General features: G+C 56.6%; 1 protein-coding gene across 7 annotated transcripts in view; it reads right to left on the minus strand.

The window, feature by feature from the left end:
- CTBP2 (C-terminal binding protein 2) overlaps positions 1-18,613 on the minus strand; it is a 154,299-nt gene that overhangs the window by 15,716 nt on the left and 119,970 nt on the right. Inside the window, exon 1 of one of the 7 annotated variants that reach the window (XM_047703479.1) lies at positions 16,503-18,144. The exons of 5 other annotated variants lie outside the window; for them this stretch is intronic. In XM_047703479.1, coding sequence (XP_047559435.1) covers positions 16,503-18,129 — 1,627 coding nt within the window. In that variant the 5' untranslated portion in view covers positions 18,130-18,144. Of the gene's footprint in view, positions 1-12,495; positions 12,524-16,502; positions 18,145-18,613 lie in introns of those variants that run through there. One more of the 7 variants, XM_047703477.1, reaches the window with a different exon arrangement.

Here is an 18,613-nt window from a genome sequence, read left to right on the forward strand (position 1 = left end):
GTGGGGCCCGAGACCCATTTTCTGCCTTTCCATTGTGTGAAACGCCACGGACGCGCTCCCAACAGAACTCTGCCTCGGTTTTGAAGACCTGAGTTGGTCTCTGTTGCTTGTCAACCCAGAGGCTTTTTTGATTTTGCCGTTTCAGCCCAGAGCGAAGTGGCCCCGGTAAACATGTTTGGCCAGCAGGCAGAGGCCTGACAACTGACCGGATCTTGCTGACCATCCCCAAACCGCAGCCCTCCAACACCTGTGCTGGGTCGGCCAGGATTGCAGATGACGACAGTCACGAGTGACTGCTCCACCGGCTCGGGGTCACCCCCTGCTCGCCTGGCCAAGTATGCTCTGACGACAGGCTGGCGGGTGGAGGGCCTGCGAAGCAGCACGGATTTGCACCAAGGCCTTCTCTGCTGCTCTGGGGCCAAAAAACACAGGCCAGGCCTCACAGGTAGAACCCAGCTGGGAGCTTCTGGGGCCTGAAGGCCATTGCGGGGACTCTCTGGGCCAGCACCAGCTGTTCTGGCGGCTGACACTGGAATGAGCACCTGGAAAGAACCACGAGATCCAAAGAACCCTCAGAAAGATCGGAGATAAAGTGCACCGTGCGACATGCTTAGCCAGCGACTCCAGAGCCCATCGAATGGGTCCTCAGCTCCCAGAACCCACAAGGCGGTTTGGAAAGCAGAGGGCAGCACGTGGGGCTCCCATCCTCACGACGCATGTCCGATGGGGGCAGAGGAAATGCAGCCAGAGTCCCAGATGTCCGGAGCAGATGGGAAAGGACACTCAGGTCTGCACTTGGAGCCTCCCCAGCCACGACCGCTTCATGGGGATCTGATCCTGGTGTCCCTGCACCCACGAACGGCCTCCCCTCAAACGCAGGTGCTCCTTGGGATGCCTGGGTGGCTCAGTCGGTTAAGCCGCTGCCTTTGGCTCAGGTCATGATCCCAGACTCCTGGGATCCAGTCCCGCATCGGGCTCCCTGCTCAGTGGGGAGCCTGCTTCTCTCTCTGCCTCTGCCTGCCACTCTGCCTGCTTGTGTTCTCTCTGACAAATAAATAAATAAAATCTTAAAAAAAAAAGATGTTTAAATGCAGATGCCCCTCAACCAAAGTCACTTTCCGCACCCCTGCACAAACCAACCCTCCTCGCTGGGCTCAGCAGTCCCGATTTCCAGAAGGCCAGACACAGACTCAGATCGAAGGCCTGATAAAGGGCCTATTTCACAGGCCTGCATTTCCACAGTCTGGAGCTGAAGCTCATGACTGTGGTCAAACTGGGGAGCAGACGCTGACCTCGGGTCGTAAACACACCATCCGACGTTCAGCATTCCACCTGCAGACATGGCTGTGTTGGGTGGGGGTCCCAGCCTCTAACCCAGTGCACGGGGTTCCAGAAGCCTCGTGTCCAGGAGAGAGGTCTCCCTTGCTTGTAAACATGGTTTATCCACATAGTAAAAACGGTCCTACACGGTCAGCCACGGGGTCTCGACCACAACTATCCTGCTTGTTCAGAAGGTGGGTCCGGAAAGCCGGCAAAGGCACAGTGACTGTCCCTGTGTCCAGAGGCCTGGGGACAACACCCATGCCCACGGCAGCGACCCCTGCCTTTCATGAGAACGAACATGGGAGAAGACGAGGGTGAGGCTTCAAGGTCGCGACTGTAACAAAATGTGTGTTGGTAAGCACGGCACTGTTTTCGGGCTTAAAAAACACAGCTCCTCTTAGAAACCTCATCTCTGGGTCCACGTCACGGTCTGTGTTCTCCTCAGGCAAACACGCGTTTCTCAGGGGCCACCCTGCCCCGCCCAGGCCGCGGGATCATTTTGAGAACTTGACACACGCAGATATGTGACCCCCACCGCGAACAGAGAACTCGATTTTTCCCCGGGTTGTCTCGTCTCGTCTCGTCAGCTGGACGGTTCTGACGGGGGAGGCTTGCTTGGCCTGGTGGGAGGTGATGGTGGAGGAACGGACACGCTCAGTCCGAGGGCCAAGAACCGAGAGCAGGTGACATCCCGCACGCAGCACGTGTCCCGGCCGACACCTAAGTCGGGTCGGTTCCTGGAGACCAACAGCAGCTCGCAGCTCCCAGCCCGCGTGGCAGCAGCGTCTCTCCGACGGGGACCCCCCCCCCCCCCCCCCGAGCGGGGTTTGGCCTCACTCCTCTCCGACGGGCTCTGGCACGCGGGGTGGGCATGGTTCCGGGGACCTGCAGACGGACAAGAGGCGGCCGCTCCCCTCAGCAGCTCCAAAGGCACCGGGAATCGGCTAATGGAGTAAACGGCTTTTCCCTGGGCGGCTTCACAACCGGGAACACAAAGTGGGTTTTAATCAGGGCCAACTGTGGGAGGCAACTTTTCTAGCATAGAGGTTAGAGGAGCACACCTCAAAAATGCAGCTCAGGCTGGAAGGGAGCTGCCCTTAGGCACCTTGGTGCGTCAGCCCCGAAGAGAACGAAGTACAGCAAACCCGCCCCAGGAACGCAAACACACACGTGCATTTTCTGCATGCACGGCAGACGTCACTAATGGATCTCAGCACTTTTAGCCTCCAAGTCCCTGTTGGTCACGATGCCCCAGTGAGTGCCCGTGCAAGGCTGGGGGGACATGTGTCTGCCACTCTTGAGTGAGCTCAATCCCGTCTAGAAACTGGGAAAGGAAGGTGAAGGTCAGAAGGGAGCAGGGAGATGTACAAAGGCCCCAGAAGAAGGAAGGACAGGCCCACAACTGTCCTCGAACTTTGCTCTAAACAACGTCACGTAGCAGAATGGACATGTCAATTCCAAGGCAAGGGCATCGGGCCATCCACACTCACACTGGAGCCAGCAAGGGTGGGTGGGGGGCACTGCAGACTGTCCCATCAGGGGTGTGTGTGTGTGTGTGTGTGTGTGCACGCGCGCGAGAGCACGCGCACGCACTTGCACCTGTGATCTGACAAAGACAGCAGCATGGACATGACCCACGCTGATGCTGCAGAAACCCCAGGAAGCTGGTCCCCAGGTGTCACCAGGATGGATCAAGTCTGCTTCAGGCCCAGAAGACGTGTGCAGGGTTGGCGCCCCAAGCAGGTCTGAGCTGTGGGGCATGTCAGTCACGGGATTCATAATCACAGGCGCCCCTGAGGGCCAGGCTGCTCCATCCCACGGTGGACTCCGAGCACCCCCTGCCCTGCCCTGAGGCCTGGCCACTGGGAATGGAGACCCTGGCATGGCCATCTGAAACAGCATCCCTGTCTCCTCACTTTCTGGAGGAGCCCCCAGCTCTTGGACTCCTCCCTCGGCACACCCTAGAACCTCCACCTGATGCTAACTAAGCCTTATGGCCGGGGACCTAGGAGCCTTGCATCATCAGGTCGCTCCCCGGTCTGGAAGGAAGTTGTTCAACCTTTTGCTCCACGGACACAGGGAACCCAGAGGGTGACAGGGTGCAGGAGGGGCCTGGTGGGTGAGCAGAGGCCTGCGGGCAGAGCACGGGCCCAGCGGCACCGAGCTCCGCAGTGTCCCTGCACCAGGCCATCGAGGACCTTGCAAGGCAGAAAATTACTTAACTCAACCTTGAGCAAGGGCTAGCCCCAGGCCAGTGCTGGAGAAACAGCAGGAGTCAGGAACAAAACAGCCACCGGGGAATAAAAAGGAAAAGAACGTGGCAATGGCCGTGCCATCCCGTGCGGACCCTCAGCCCCTCCAGGTGCTGCCCCAAGTCCCCCTGGGGATGAGCGGCTTGACCAGGTAGGAGGGTCGCTCTGAGCAGACACTCTGCTCTGGGAGCACAGCACCTCAGGGGCAGTCAGATGCCCCGAGACACTGATCTTCCACTGAGCCACGAACACACTCATAACCGCTGCATCGCACACGTCAGCCGGGATGCTGGGGGTGATAGCACCCCACCCCAAGGCAACCCCAAGGCAACCGCTCACAGGGCTGGCTGTGTCCCACGGACCAGTCGGGTTTTAAGTCACTCCTTGGCTCTGATTTTAGTGTTCTCTGAAGTTCGGTTTAGAGATGGCCACAGGATAAGGAGATCAGCATCTTAAATAAAACATGGATCTTAATGAGTCGTGGCCCTCGCAGTGAGATGGTTTCAGGCCACCCCCTCTGCAGCTCAGGTAACAGCTGGACAGAAAGCCGGCCAAGCAGGAGGCTCCCAGGAGCCTCGGCCACTGCCTTCTCCCCACCAAGGCTTGCCGGGTGATCGCGGCCAAACCAGTGCACATGTGCATGCCCAATTCAGGATCAGAAGTGAGTGTCTACATCACGCTGTTCAGAGAAAAGGAGAACTTCTGTACCTCCAGAAAGACAAGCATTTGTGGCTGCTTTAACTGGTTCCTCAGAGCACCCAGGGAAACTGAGTCACCAGTCTGATGAACTGTACAGTGTCCACACCACACTGCAGACCCTAAACGGAGACAAGGGTCAGAAACTGCTTTCTCCAGCAGAGCCTCGAGACAAAAGCAAGAACCATTGATGACTTGCTTGCAATGAGCCCCTTGGATAATCACACGTGGCCCTGGGGGCTGACCGGCCACCTCTATGCACCCTTCCCAGAGTAGCTCCTGGCTTGGAGTGTTTGTGCCCATGATCCTCACCAGTCTCCAGGGGGCCTCGTATTTCCGGTGAATCCCTCTGCCCTGAAGCTCCTGAAACAGGTGCTTTCCACTGGGGTGGGCTGAGCACCAGCCCTGAGCACCTCCTGCCTGACCGGCTGAAACACACAGAGGAGGAAGTGCTTCCCCCCACCAAGGTGTCCGGGAAGGGACAGGTTCAGAGGACTGAGGTTTGACCGGCTCAGGGCCACAGGGACAAGATGGAAAACCAAGCAGGCCGCCATGGGACACATTTTCACAGCAAAGCAGCCCAGGAAACCAGGCTCTGCTTCCCGTTTTTCTTTCTTTCTTTCTTTTTTTAAGGTTTTATTTATGTATCTGACAGACAGAGATCACAAGTAGGCAGAGAGGCAGGCAGAGAGAGAGGGGGAAGCAGGCTCCCTGCTGAGCAGAGAACCCGATGCAGGGCTCGATCCCAGGACCCTGAAATCATGACCTGAGCTGAAGGCAGAGGCTTTAACCCACTGAGCCACCCAGGTGCCCCCAGGCTCTGCTTCTGACTGTGGCAAAATGTGATTCCTGTTCTGGATCTCCCCAAAAGGTGGTCCTGGAGCACGCAAGGAGGGAGGAGGGGATGGAGGGATGTGGCCCGGGCAGACGCTGGGCTTGGGAACAGCCGATGATGCGCATGTTCAAGGACTCACTAGCTTCCCATCTGGGTGAGGTCAAAATTCACCTCCCAACCTTCCCAGCATGCCTTGGGCACTGGACAGAGCCACAGACCCCTGGCCCAGGCATCATCTAGTCTGATGACAGACAGGTGATCCCAGCTCAGGAGATGGGCAGGACTTCAATTTCCTCTCTCCACAGCAACACTGGCCATTTGTCAATTACACACAGCCACCAAATCAAGAATCCTCATCTGGGGTTTCTCACAGCAGGGATGGACCCTTCCTTTTGGGGTGGGTCTGGATTTTGTGGCTCAAGAGATGAATCTCAGTTAAGTGTCCTCCAACATGATCTTGTGGCACCAGAAAAGAACCACACCTCCCCCTCTTTGCTACCTTCCAAGCTAGGACCTCTTCTGCAGCCCACCCAAGTCCCTCTTTCTGCTGGTTGGCCCTAGAGCCTCAGAACCACAGAGACTAAAAGGATGCATTCACCTGTCAGAACACCAGAGAATGGTGAGCACGCCACAAGCTCCTGGTCCCTATCCCTCAGGCCACTCTCAGAGACACGAGGTCATTCTGCAAAGTGCCCTAAGACCAAACATACAATCATGGGCCAACATACATCCTAGTCCCGGAAATGCCGGCCTCGGCTTCTGACCTCTGCCCCTGAAAGCATCAACATCGTGACTCCCTCGACACGTGATTTCCAAGACCATCTGGACAGGAAGCAACCTACTGGGGACCTCCAACACAGGTCCCAGAGGTGCAGGCTCGGAAGGAGGAAGTGCTTCCCCCAAGGCCCTGGGAGTGAGCTCCGACCAGCGCAGGGCCACAGGGACAAGAGCAGGAGCCAGTGGCTGACACGGTTGTTCAGAGTGCTGGGTCTCTCACAGCCAGTCACCACCCGCCTTGGACAGATCGGGGGGCAGGTTGGGGGGGACACACGACACAGTTCTGTCCCTTCTAAACTGTAACTGGGGAGACGACCAAGTCATCAGGATTCATCGACAGAGGACGGAGGAGAGAAGAGCGAGTATTCGCCGCCCAGAGCTCCCCACACCAACTATTTTTCCTAGAAACTACTGAGTGTGTAGGGTGTTTACCATTTACCATATGTCTGTTTCCTGGGGCTTTCAATTAGCCTGGGGGGGGCGTGTCCCACATCCTTTGGCAGGAGCTCTGGGCAACCTCACTGAGCCCGGAATGGCACTGCAGAGCGGCCCCTGAGAACCCTCCTCGCTCACCTTCTCCCGTCCCTGCGCTGGGGCTCCGGTCTCATTCTGCTCTCTGACGGGGCCGGACAAGTCAGCCAAGTGCGAAACCACCCTCACAAGTGGTGCGACCGATGCAAAACGGCAAACAACCCACGCGGCACTCACAAGGTCACTGCTTCCCTAGGACGTGGGCTTTGCCCCCAGGAGAGCCACGTCCCAGAAGAGGAGGCAGCTGCTGGGGTTCGTGTGGTGCAAACACCAGCCGTCACCTCAAAAGCTCCAAGCCAGGCACACGCAGGCAGTTCTCAGCTACACAGCCTTTTCCCGAGTGGTCGGATATTGGAAACCATGCCCCTGTCTGACCGGAGCTCCCAGCCACGAGGACGTGGGGCTGTGTGATGCGGGCCTGGCCCCTGGGGCCTTCTCTGGGCATCCTGCGCCAGCCCTGGGGAGAGGCGAGGAGGGAGGAGCTGTCCCTCCAGGACTCCCAGAAAAGGCCCTACCTGCCCGTGGTGTGTGTTTCATGTGAGTACTTCTCAAGTTCTAAAAATGTGCTCATGGCAACAACAGAAGGGGATGTTTGAGAAAAATAAAATGAAATAAAGATGAGAAAAGAAGGGATGGTTGCCAGAAGAGTCTGGCAGAGGCAAGCTTTGCACGCCCACTTGCTGGCCTGTGTGCCGTCGGCGTGTGTCACCAGCTCACGTGGGGCTGACAGGACGCTGCAGAATTCTCCTGTCCCAACCGCTCTTCCCGGGAGCACTTATAGGGCCTTGCACCCAGCGGGGGGCTGTGGCACAGTCTAGGGGATGCACGGGGTATGGAGGGGAGGGGGGCAGAATGGTCTGGAACGTGGCAAGTCAGGGATGGGGATACAACGGGGGAGGGAAGCCCCTGGAGGGCTGGGCCCCCAACCAGGCTGAGGACACCCCATATTCCCTTTTGGTGCTTGGAGGGGCCTTTCTTTCCAAAGAACAGGAAACAGCAAGGAAGGTGCTCAGGTGACCCATGAACGCACAACAGCCGTGAGGTCCCTACAGGCTCGCCTCACACCCTGGTCCTGCTGCGGCCACAGCTGGCTTGGAGCTCGGGCTGCCCCCACGTGCCGGCCGCCCCGGGGTTTCCTGCTCACCGTGGCGGTTGCCGGCTCCTGCCCCGACTCCTTCGGTGCCCCTGAGGAGCAGACACCACGCTTTCCTCCTGAAAGGCCCCTGGAAGAGCCTGGCGGACCCAGGGGTTATTCTTCTGACCATACCGCGCAGGCCCTGTGCCCATAACAAAATAGTGCCCTGTTTCTTAGCTACGACAGCCACCGAGGGCAGGATGGGAGATGGAAGAAACCCAAGGCTTTCAGCTAACTCCGTTTTTCATGTGGCCCTAAAACCAAAAAGGAAAGTGATTCTAAAGACCCTTTAACAGCCTTACTATCCGGCAGGCCGGGCGTGCTGCCCTTAGGCCCTGGAGCGGCTGGGAGCGGATTTTCCCAAGCACAACAGCTGGTGGCGCATCCCCTCCCCGCTCTTCTCAGTAACTTTTTTTTCTTAAAGCCTAATGACTTCTAAAGTGCTCCAGGCTCGAAGCCCAGTTCACGGGAAACACTAGAACCCATCACAAAGTCATATTTATTCCATCAAATAAAAAGCACCTACTGGAGAAATCCCCAGTAGGGAAGTTGGTTAGGTTGGGAGGTCAGCTTTGAGCTGACCATACGAGGGAGCGCGGCCAGGCCCACGCTGTGTGGCTGGCGACAGGGGCCACCTCTCCAGGCACAGCCCCCTTCAACTGAGGAAAATCGCCATATCCCCTTGGCCTTGGCAATGCCCATTGCGGCCGGCCCGGGGAGGCAGGCAGCCTGGAGAGGACATCAGAGGTCAGCTGCAGAACAGCAGCAGCCCCCGCACTGCAACCCCTCCCCCGGCCCCAAACGTGCACATGGGAGCTTAGCAATCGTGACCGGGTGAGGCCCACTGAACATTTTAACTAACATTTTGTAAAAACTAGAAGACAATGCTCAAGATGCGGTCCTGAGTCACAGAGCCCTCCGACGGAGAGAGGCGGGCTGGGACACGATGCGGCGGGAACACAGGAACACCAGCGGCGCGTCTGGAGCCAGCGTGGGTTCTCTGGACAGGTGGGAAGGAAAGGAGCAAGGGGTGGACTGTGAATTAACTGATCTTCTTTCCCTCTTTACTAGGGTTGGTAGGAAGCCCGGAGAGACAGGCCCCTCCTTGTGCACAAGACTCCAGGGAAAGCTCTGCCTTCTGGCCTCCCACCCAGCTTCCTCTTCCTTTACATGCTTGCTTGTCCCTCTACTCAACTCCGCCCTGTGTTACAGCCATTTCCCAGAGCCAGGCTTAATCCTCTTAGGACTAAAGAACATTTACACTCCATTTAAGACAGAAGAATTCCTTTCCTTGGCTCTCCCGCGGTAGGAGGAAGGAGGGTTGGCTCTGCCACAGAGTAGTGGGTCTGGCCAGGAGCAAAGCCTGGGCCAGTGCACGGTGTGACGTGCTCCTCACTCGGGTCTCTGGGGACGAGTGGAGCCCGTCACCCTGATGTCACACTTGCGGAAATGAGCCTTGGAGCACCACGGGGCTCCTCTGGAATCACCCCCTCTACTGTTCTTGTGGACACAGACCTCAACTTCTGGCCCGGGCAGGTTTCCATTCCCTGCTCAATACCACTGCTGAATCCCAGGTGACGCTGACCGAAGCTCTGTGCTCGGTGGCTCCTCATGGCACAGTGGCCAGTCACACGTCTGAAATCAGACAGGCTGGTTTCAAGTCCCGGCCCTGCTGTGGGACCTGGGGAAGAGTATTAATCCCTCTAAGCCTCAGGACTGCCATCTTAATCGGGAATTACTCAGAGCCTTCTCAGGAGTTCACATGCTCCAGAACCACGACAATCACACTATTACTTACGGGACTGATTCAGACTCGGATTCTCTCGATGCTGGTAAAGCACCGCCCCATTCCCCCCTACCCCTGACCCACAGTCCTGTGGAAGCGATGTTTTCATATTGTCAGTGCTGGGAGGACAGGCTCCCCCCCGCCGGCCCCACCAGCTGTCTAGGTATGCATCTGAGACCCAGAAGTCAGAGTTCCCATCGGGAACCTTCATTTCTTCTCACAAACTCAGCCTCCCAGGATGCTTCCTCCCACAGCAACCTTGTTTAAACAACAAGTTGTTCCACTCACACTTGGCAAACCCTTCCTGGGATCAATTCTCAACTGCGCTCAGGAGAACATGTCCCCAGAGCCGCCCACCTTCTCAGTGGGGACAGGCGTTTACAGGTTTGATTTTATGCTCTCCTAACAATTTGCCAAAAAAGTTGTTTTATTCATACACTACGTACCGCTATTTGGCTAAATTTAACTGCAGTGTACCTTCCTGTTCCTTAAGCAGTGGAGGGAGCAAGAAAAAGTGAACAGACTTGTTTCTTTCCTTTACACGAAGAGTAACTAGAAAGTTCTTTGTGCAAGCCAGCACCCAAATGGGGAAAACACCCAACAGCGGCATGTTTGATTACATTTAGGCTAACAAGGGCTCATCGATTACAGACAACACGCATTATTTCTATTTCATAAATCTAAGAAACAAACAAAAAAACCCCAAACGCCTATGTACCAGTAAGGCTCCTATGAAACAGCTTTAGAATTCCTGCTTCAGGGGCGCCTGGGTGGCTCAGTGGGTTGAAGCCTCTGCCTTCAGCTCAGGTCATGATCCCAGGGTCCTGGGATCGAGCCCCATATCGGACTCTCTGCTCAGCTGGGACCCTGCTTCTTCCTCTTCTCTCTCTGCCTGTCTCTCCGTCTACTTGAGATCTCTGTCAAATAAATAAAATCTTAAAAAAAAAAAAAATTCTTGCTTCATATCTTGGGGACAAGAAATTAGCTCCAAATGTCTGAAAGTCTTCTAATATATGCTGGTTTTCTTTTCGAAATGTTTATTTTCTTTGGGTGATTCATTGCCAGGTGCAATACATACAGTATGAGGCTCCAGCACTGCCCGAGCATGGGCCCCCTCCCCTAGCTCGGCTCCCCTGAAAGCAAGAGCAAATGGGTCCTGAAACGACAGGACAGCCACATGCAGCAGAATGTGCTGGACCCCTACCTCACACCCATGTGCGAACTGGACTCAAAATGGTTCAAACACGTAGATGTTAGAGCGAACATGGTCAAACTCTTAAGAAAGTAAACATAGGCATACGTTTTTATGACCTTGGATTATGATACCAAAGTGCAAGGCAAGAGAAGGAAACAGGTACATAAACTGAGCTTCATCGAAATTAAATCAAAATCTGTCTTTCAAAGACAGTATCAAGAACATGAAAAGACAGCCCCGAAACGGAAGACAGTACTTGCAAAGCACTACCTTATACAAAAGCCAGTGAGGACTTCTTGTCTGCTCCTGGCTCCATGTGCCATGGAAGACCCAGGTCGAGCCCTGAGATCAATGAAGCCAAATGGAAGTTGGAGAACCACAGCGTAGGGTAAAGGGCATGTAGGGGATCGGAATGGCTAAGGGATACATGGAAAGATGTTCAGTATCACTACTCATCAGGGAAATGCAATCAACACCTCCATGAGATACAACTCACACCTGTTAGAATGGCATCATCAAGAAGACAAAGGACAACAGGTGCTGGGACGCCTGGGTGGCTCCGTGGGTTAAGCCTCTGCCTTCTCCCAGGTCATGATCTTGGGGTCCTGGGATCGAGCCCCGCATCGGGCTCTCTGCTCAGCAGGGAACCTGCTTCTCCCTCTCTCTCTGCCTGTCTCTCTGCCTACTTGTGATCTTTGTCAAATAAATAAATAAAATCTCAAACAAAAATGAGACAATAGGTGCTGGTGAGTGTCTGGTAAAAAGGAAATCAGAGGGGTGCCTGGGTGGCTCAGTCGTTAAACATCTGCCTTCAGGTCAGGTCATGATCCCGGGGTCCTGGGATGGAGACCGGCATCGGGCTCCCTGCTCAGCGGGAAGTCTGCTTCTCCCTCTCCAACTCCCCCTGCTTGTGTTCCCTCTCTCGCTGTGTCTCTATCAAATAAATAAATAAAATCTTGGGGCACCTGGGTGGCTCAGTGGGTTAAAGCCTCTGCCTTCAGCTCAGGTCATGATCCCAGGGTCCTGGGATCGAGCCCCACGTCGGGCTCTCTGCTCCGCAGGGAGCCTGCTTCCTCCTCTCTCTCTCTCTCTGCCTGCCTCTCTGCCTACTTGTGATCTCTGTCTGTCAAATAAATAAATAAAATCTTTAAAAAAAAAAAAAATAAATAAATAAAATCTTAAAAAAAAAAAAAAAAAAGGAAATCACAGTCACTGTTAATGGGAATGTCAGTAGGTCCAACCACCGTGGAAAACAGTACAGATGTTCTTCAAAAAAACTAAAAGAAGATCTATCATACAATCCAGCCATTCCACTTCTGGGTATATATGCAAAGGAAACGAACAAAGGATCTCAACAGATCTACATACCCTTGTGGTTTTCAAAGCCTTCCTCCCAACAGCCAAGATCCTGGAACAACCCCAACACCCATCAACAGATGAATGGCTAAAGAAGGGAAGACAAGTATTACTCAGCCACGAGGAAGGAAGATAGTCTCCCATTCGCAACAACACGGGTGGGGCCGTGAACACATCACGCTATGGCTGGAGAGGTCAGAAAGAGAAAGACATGTATGTACAATATCACTTGTACGTAGAATCTAAAAAGGGTGAATCTGTAAAAACTAGAGTGAACTGGCTGATACCAAGGAATGATGGGGGAGGCATGCCCAAGAGGGACAGTGTTTCAGGATGCAAACTGGGGACACGTGTCATCCATAGAGACCCGATGCACAGTGTAGTGAACATAGATGGTGTCATATGATAGTTACCTAACACAACGGATGCTGCCTCGTCCGCAATCGTGTTGCCATATACAAATCGATCAAAACAGCATGGTGTACACCTTAAACAATGTCACGTGTTAATATAACGCAGTTAAAGAACAAAGGTCAGATGAGAAAGTGCCACGGTAAAGGCTCAGTCAGCGTCCCCTTTTCTTGGGCAGATGATCCTACCAATACTCACCCACACTGTGCATTCAGCTCAGTCCCCTGTGCCCCAACTCTGGAAATCCTCCAGAAAAATTTGGCCCACGCTGTGGGTGGTTGGGACTGCCACCTCTTTTAAAGATTTTGGAGAGGCAGGCATCCCTGGGGGAAGAGATAGAGAAACACAAACTATTCTGTGGAAGCCAAAGCCAAGCCTGCCAGGTCCCTCCCCGAAGGCGGGGCCCCATGGGTGCGGGCGAGGCCCCACTCTTTCTCCAACGGGAAGACAGAACGCCCATCTAGCGAGAGGGCACGACCCGTCCCGGGCAACTTCCAGCCTGCTCAGGCCACATGAAAGAGGATCTGGCGACAGGAACTCAGGCAGACGTGGCCAGTCCACAGACCACCCTAGGCTTCCGGAAGGCCCCTGTGCGTGTCCCTTGTTTCAGAAGGCAGCACCCCACATCCGATGACATACCCCAGGCGGCACAGCATCCCAAGACCAGGCTCGGTGTTACACACCTGTGAGCATCACACAGCTGACCTGGGGCCCACATACACCTGAAGAATCAATTAGCCAGAGCCAAGCTCCCAGGCGGCCTTACTCAAGTCTGTGCTCCATGTCCGGGGGCCTAGGCATTGCCCTATTTGCCCTACACGTCTCTTCAGTCAGACTGTGAGATCTTGCCAAAGTAAGGCTCTTTGGCAGAAGGGGCTAATATCATCACCCCGGTTCCCTGCAGTGCCAGCTCAGGGGCACGGTCCCCAGATCCCCATCCCACCCCTCCCAAGCTGGCTTTACCTATATATAGGTAGGGGATGGGTGTGATCGGCTGGCTCTGGGTGCCTTTGGGGCCTCGTGGTGGCCTCCCTCCCACCTGACAGTTTGAGAGTCCTCACTCTCAAGCCCTGTGCCTTGCCCCTCCGTCCTACCAGCACCGACCATCACATGCAGCGGGTCCCTCCCAGAAAACCAAGAACAGGGAAAGAATCCCCAAGTGCTCACGCACCCAACCCTCTATTCTGATTCTGAAACTAGAGTTTTCTCCCGCAAGGCCTTCCTACCCAGGCGGCCAAGGGCCCCCACTGCGTGTCGGCAGTGCATCAAACACCACCACACACAGGTGACCAGCTCTGGCGACCCGGAACACGGTGACGACCACCCATCTCCCATGGCCCTGGCTCCAACGGACCTTGGATGTGCCCTTGGGCAGCGGCCCTGGCACTAGATGGGGATCACAACACTTAACAAATCCAACCGCACGCGGTCAAATGCCTGGAAGGAGACAAACTCCCAGACAGTGAGGGCCACACCGCATTGCTCGTTTGAATCTGTGAGCGCTGGCGGTGCTCTCGGAGAGCCCTCTGTGGGCGGTGTGCCCTGCTGTCGGGGGAGACAGAAATCCGACCGCGGCCGCAGCGCCGCTGTTGGCAGGATGCGCCCCGCTGCACGGTCGCAGACAGGGCTGCGTGACACCTCGTGATGCGGGGGAGGGGATGATGCTGGGCGGCAGCCACAGCTGGGGGGTTCTGCAGCTTGGGCCGTGGTCAACCCGGTCAGCGCGTACATGACAGCAGACCCAGCAGATGCCAAGGCTCGTCCGGGTCTGACGTGCACTAATCCCCCGTCACATGGGGCTGGCGGGCTGCACGAGTGGCCCTGGAGTGCCTGGTCCACGGACTAGCAAAGAGCCCATTACCCCATCCCCAAAGGCAACCACGGTGAATCAGGTAGCTCACGGACTGAGAAAAGCAAGGAGGTGTTAGAACACCCAAAGCACGTCGAAGTCAAACCAGGCACTTAGAACCAAACACACAACCCACCGGGAACCTATAGACTGCCTACCCCAAGACAGAGAAGAGAGTCGCCTTCCCGAGCATTCCCGGTCTCTCCGGATCAGAGGGAAACGTTTTGGGTTAGGTGAAGACCAAAATGAACATTTACTCATGCTGGCTGTGCAGCCAATGGCCGCAGCGGCCAGAGCCGGATCTGAGGACGGCCACCCCTGCTCAGCCTGGCAGCACAGGCTAGCTGGGGCTGCCCCGTGGGAATGCTGGGTTCCCAGACTTTAGGGCTGGCGTGCTTCCCTTAAGTGTGCATGCTGCCCTCTCGGGGGCAAAGCGACCACTGGGGCTTGGCAGTAGGAACCAAGGATCCGAATCTGGCCGTGGACACTGCGAAGGCTGCCCCCTGACAATGCCAGTTCTGCAGGTTGAAATGCCGGGAGAAGCCCATTTCCTGCCCCCGGGGCCCCCAACACACCACATTCAGGGGAGGGTCGTAAAGACACACTGAATGTAGCAGAAGGATCTAGGAGGAGAACGACCGCTCCGGGACAGATCATCTGACAGAGAAATTTATTTGCTGGCAGACTTCCGACTGCAGGCTTCCTTGCCACTGGCTGGCAGCCACACAAATCAAACAAAAAATCAATATCCTTTGGTCTGCAAAACAGTGTGTTAAGGATCCTACTCCAAACAACTTCAATAATATCCCCCGAACCCTCGCCCAAATAACGGGGAATGTTTCTGTTAGAAGGCAGCGCAAGATAAACAGAAGAAGAAAATAAGGCAATTTTGCAGGTCCTCCTTCAGCAAAACCTTTCCAGGACTTCAATGGAGATAATCTTTCTGTGATTATGACCAAACCCTCCCGTTGCTTAGCAACACATAATTAAGGAATATGTTTTCAGATCCGCTTTGCAAGCCCGGCCATTATCAGATGAAATTACTGCAGCAACAAATGTCATCGCCATGCAAATTAGTTGGTTGCAAAGAAGGAATGTTTGCGAGGGAGAAGGTGCATACGTTCTCCGCGTGCCCATCTGAATTTCCCCTGCCGCATGTTGTTTAGAGGGAGAGGGGGAAGAAAAAAGTCAAAGACACTGTATGAACAAACTTAAAAGCCACATGAGCCATTTCAGCCTCCTGCTAGCCTCGAGGTCACCGTCCCCTGCCCCCGCCCCAAAAGTGACATGAGAGCCAACCCAGCCCCTCAGGTTTTCAGGATCAGGCTCCCACAGCTGACGAGGGGGCATTTCCAAACAGGTACGTCTTATTTTTCACACCAGTCCCTCCACCGGAGAACTCTAGTTATTCAGAAAAAAATTTCATTTGAATGGGATTCAGTTTTCTAAAAAGGGGTGGCAAGAAGGAAGAAAACGGGGGGAAGAAAAACCTGACATAGAGCATGAATTATCAGTAAAGATTCTACGGTGAAAACACAAGGTGAAGTGTTGTTCAGAGAATGTCCACCGGGAATTTCACCCACAAAACCCAAGGAAACACATCTAATAAATTACACGTGTCTCCTGTCTTTGAAGAGAACCACCGAGGACAGCACTTTCCGTCTTCAACTTGAAAATATATTGTTCCCTACAAGTAAACAGAATCCCCAACTGCGTTTTCCAAAACGAGACGACATCTGTCTTTGAAACAGGGTGTTCTAAGGGATGTCGTCATCTTGCTTTGTGTAACACACAGGCCAGGAAGCACACCCAGTTTGAACTCTCCGGTGCTTCCTACCTCGGATACTGCGCACAGAAGGTTCACAGGCGCGTCTCCACGCCACGGTACACTCCTCATGGCAAGTGAGGGTCACCCAATTTGTGGGAGGCCCTGCACAGATACCCCCACCTTCTGCAGAGCCACGGAAGGTGAGCTGGAGAGACGGCCACGTCTCTGAGCCCACGGCTTCGTTCTGTTCTGAGTGACTTCTGGGTTTGTCCCAGAAACACACTTGTGTCCCATCAGCACAGAGAGCGTCACCAAGGACCTGGGGCCGAACCCGAGAATGGGAAGGCCACGCCGCTGTCCCTGTGGGTCAGCCTGAACCGTAAAGCTGTCTCACTCAAGAGTACCCGTCCCCCTTGGCTAGCTGGCCGCGTGGGAGCAGATGCGTGCACCTGTGTGTAGGGTCTGGTCTCCCCAGGCGTGGCAGGAGAGCAACAAGAACGGGAGGACCCATAGTCCCGTGCTCACACCTCCGCCCCCACCACCCCTCACCACCGTCCCCGGCGAGGAAGGGCAGGGAGGGTTCATTACTTGGTTCCGGAGCAAGCATGGTAGACACGATGATGGGGGCCCCCGTCCGCCGGGCCACCTTCTGGTAGGGCGGCTGAGGCGTGTGGAGGCTCTGGCTGGCTGGTGGCAGTGGGGACAGCTCCACGGGGACAATGGGCTTCCGCAGGAGCTGGGGGCTGCCGTGGGGGCTGGGCAGGGGAGACGCGGCCATGCTGCGCTCCCGCTTCAGCAGCTCCATGGGCACTGTGTACGCTGTGGAGTACGCGGTTCTGGGGCCCGGGTGAAGGGGGGCAGCGGGGCCCGGGTGAGTTAAGGCCACCCCGGCCTGCGGGGGGTATGTGGGGCCCAGCCGGGCCGTCAGGGCGCAGGGGGTGGGAGAGCTGTACCCAGAGCTGGAGGGGAAGTGGGGGGCCTGAGTGCCCACTCCGGGGGCAGAGTAGGCAGCTGCCGCCTCCAGGAGGTGCTGGGATGGTGCGCTGGAGGGGCGGCGAGCCAGGTCCCCCGCCTGCAGGGACCCCACAGGCTGGGGCTGCAAGGCCGAGGTGCCCAGCGCAGACAGGTCACCCTGGAGCTCGCCGCGATGACTGAAGCTGCTGGAACGCACCCGGGGGGAGGGTGCCCCCCGGCCCTGCCGGCGCAGCTGCATCTCGGTCCTGCAAGTGCCGGCCAGGCGGCTCAGCACGCGGGCTTGGCCCAGGTTGGGCGCGACGCACTTGATGTCTGCGTCCTCCATGGTGGCCAGGACAGCCGGTGAGTCGAAGCCCTGCTGCAGCAGAGCCACTAGCGTGGCCTCCGCCACCCCCTCCGCCCGCAGGAGCGCCAGGAACTTGGGCAGCGCGCTCCTCCTGCCCCCGAGGCCCTGGAAGGAGGACGGGTCGGCCTCGTAGTTCTCATCGGCCATCCTGGAGGGGACCCCGCCCCGGGCAGGCCCGTAGCCACGGTGCAGCGCTCCCGGGGCCACCCCTGTGCCGCCGTCAGGGGCGTTGGCTGCGGCGGGGTCCACGACCAGGCAGGTGGGGGCCACCTGCCGGGCGGGGACAGAATCCACGGGCCTCTCACAGGGGTCATTGTAGAGCTGGCTGGCAGGGTGGGCGGGGACCTCCGGGGCGCACCTGCCGTCGGCCAGCTCCCCCCCACACCGCGTGGGCGATGGGGCCCGGCTCTGCGTCCGCTGCCCCCGAGCCATCCCTTTGCCCGCGGGGTCCCGGTACAGGTGGCCGGCCTCCTGCAGGGCAGGGTCCCATGGCATCCTGCTGCCCGTCCCGCCGTAACCAGGCAGCGGCCGGCCGAGTCCCAGGTCACGGGGGTGGCGAGCCTCCCTGGGTGCCCGAGCAGCTCCTGCCGTGTCGCCGTAGTGATCCCGCGGCAGCAGGCCACCTCGCCCGGACATCACCGCCTGTCTGCTGTCGTAAAAGGTGAAGTCGGTGACCGGGCTCTTCCCTCCAGCGACCGAGTTGAAGAAGGCCTCCCGGTAGACGTAGGGCTCAGCGGCGCCCTGTGGCTCGTACCAGGGTCCTGCAGCCGCGCCGTCCGCCACGGAACTGCTCCTCACCGGGGCCTCGGCCACCTCCCAGGGGCCCTCGTACCACCCAGCGGCATCCCAGCTCTGGGAGCGGCCGATGTGGACCTGGCGGCTGGGGACCGGCATCGGGAAGGAGGGTCGGAGGCCGAGGCAGAGCAGGACCGGTCTCTGTTAATCTTCGGTTACACGCATCCAACAGGCCCGCTGCCTTCTAGCCCTTCCCAGTCGGCCAGGAATGACCAACTGGGGGTTTTCTATTTCAAAGTACGGTCTGAATTATTAATCCTCCGAAACATTAGTAGACAAAACACAACACTCACGGTAACTTCGCCTCACTCCCCAACAGCAGCTCCAGTCCCAGAAAGGAGGCTGCGCCAGGCTTGCCGGCCCCCCTCCCTTCCAGGGGGTGAGCTCACATGGACCTCGGCTCTCCCAGCGTGGGGATTAGGAGCTAAATAAAACCCCTAAAGCTTTGGTTCCATGTGACATCTCGTTAGATGGAGGAACACGGCAGAGGGCTCCAGCCAGGCCAGCCAACATGCAACTGCTGATTACTTTCACACTGAAGCTCTGGCTTATCTCCGTGGTCCTCACCGGGGTACATTTGGGA

The sequence above is a fragment of the Lutra lutra genome, chromosome 14, assembly GCF_902655055.1.
Source record: "Lutra lutra chromosome 14, mLutLut1.2, whole genome shotgun sequence".
Taxonomy (NCBI): Eukaryota; Metazoa; Chordata; class Mammalia; order Carnivora; family Mustelidae; genus Lutra; species Lutra lutra.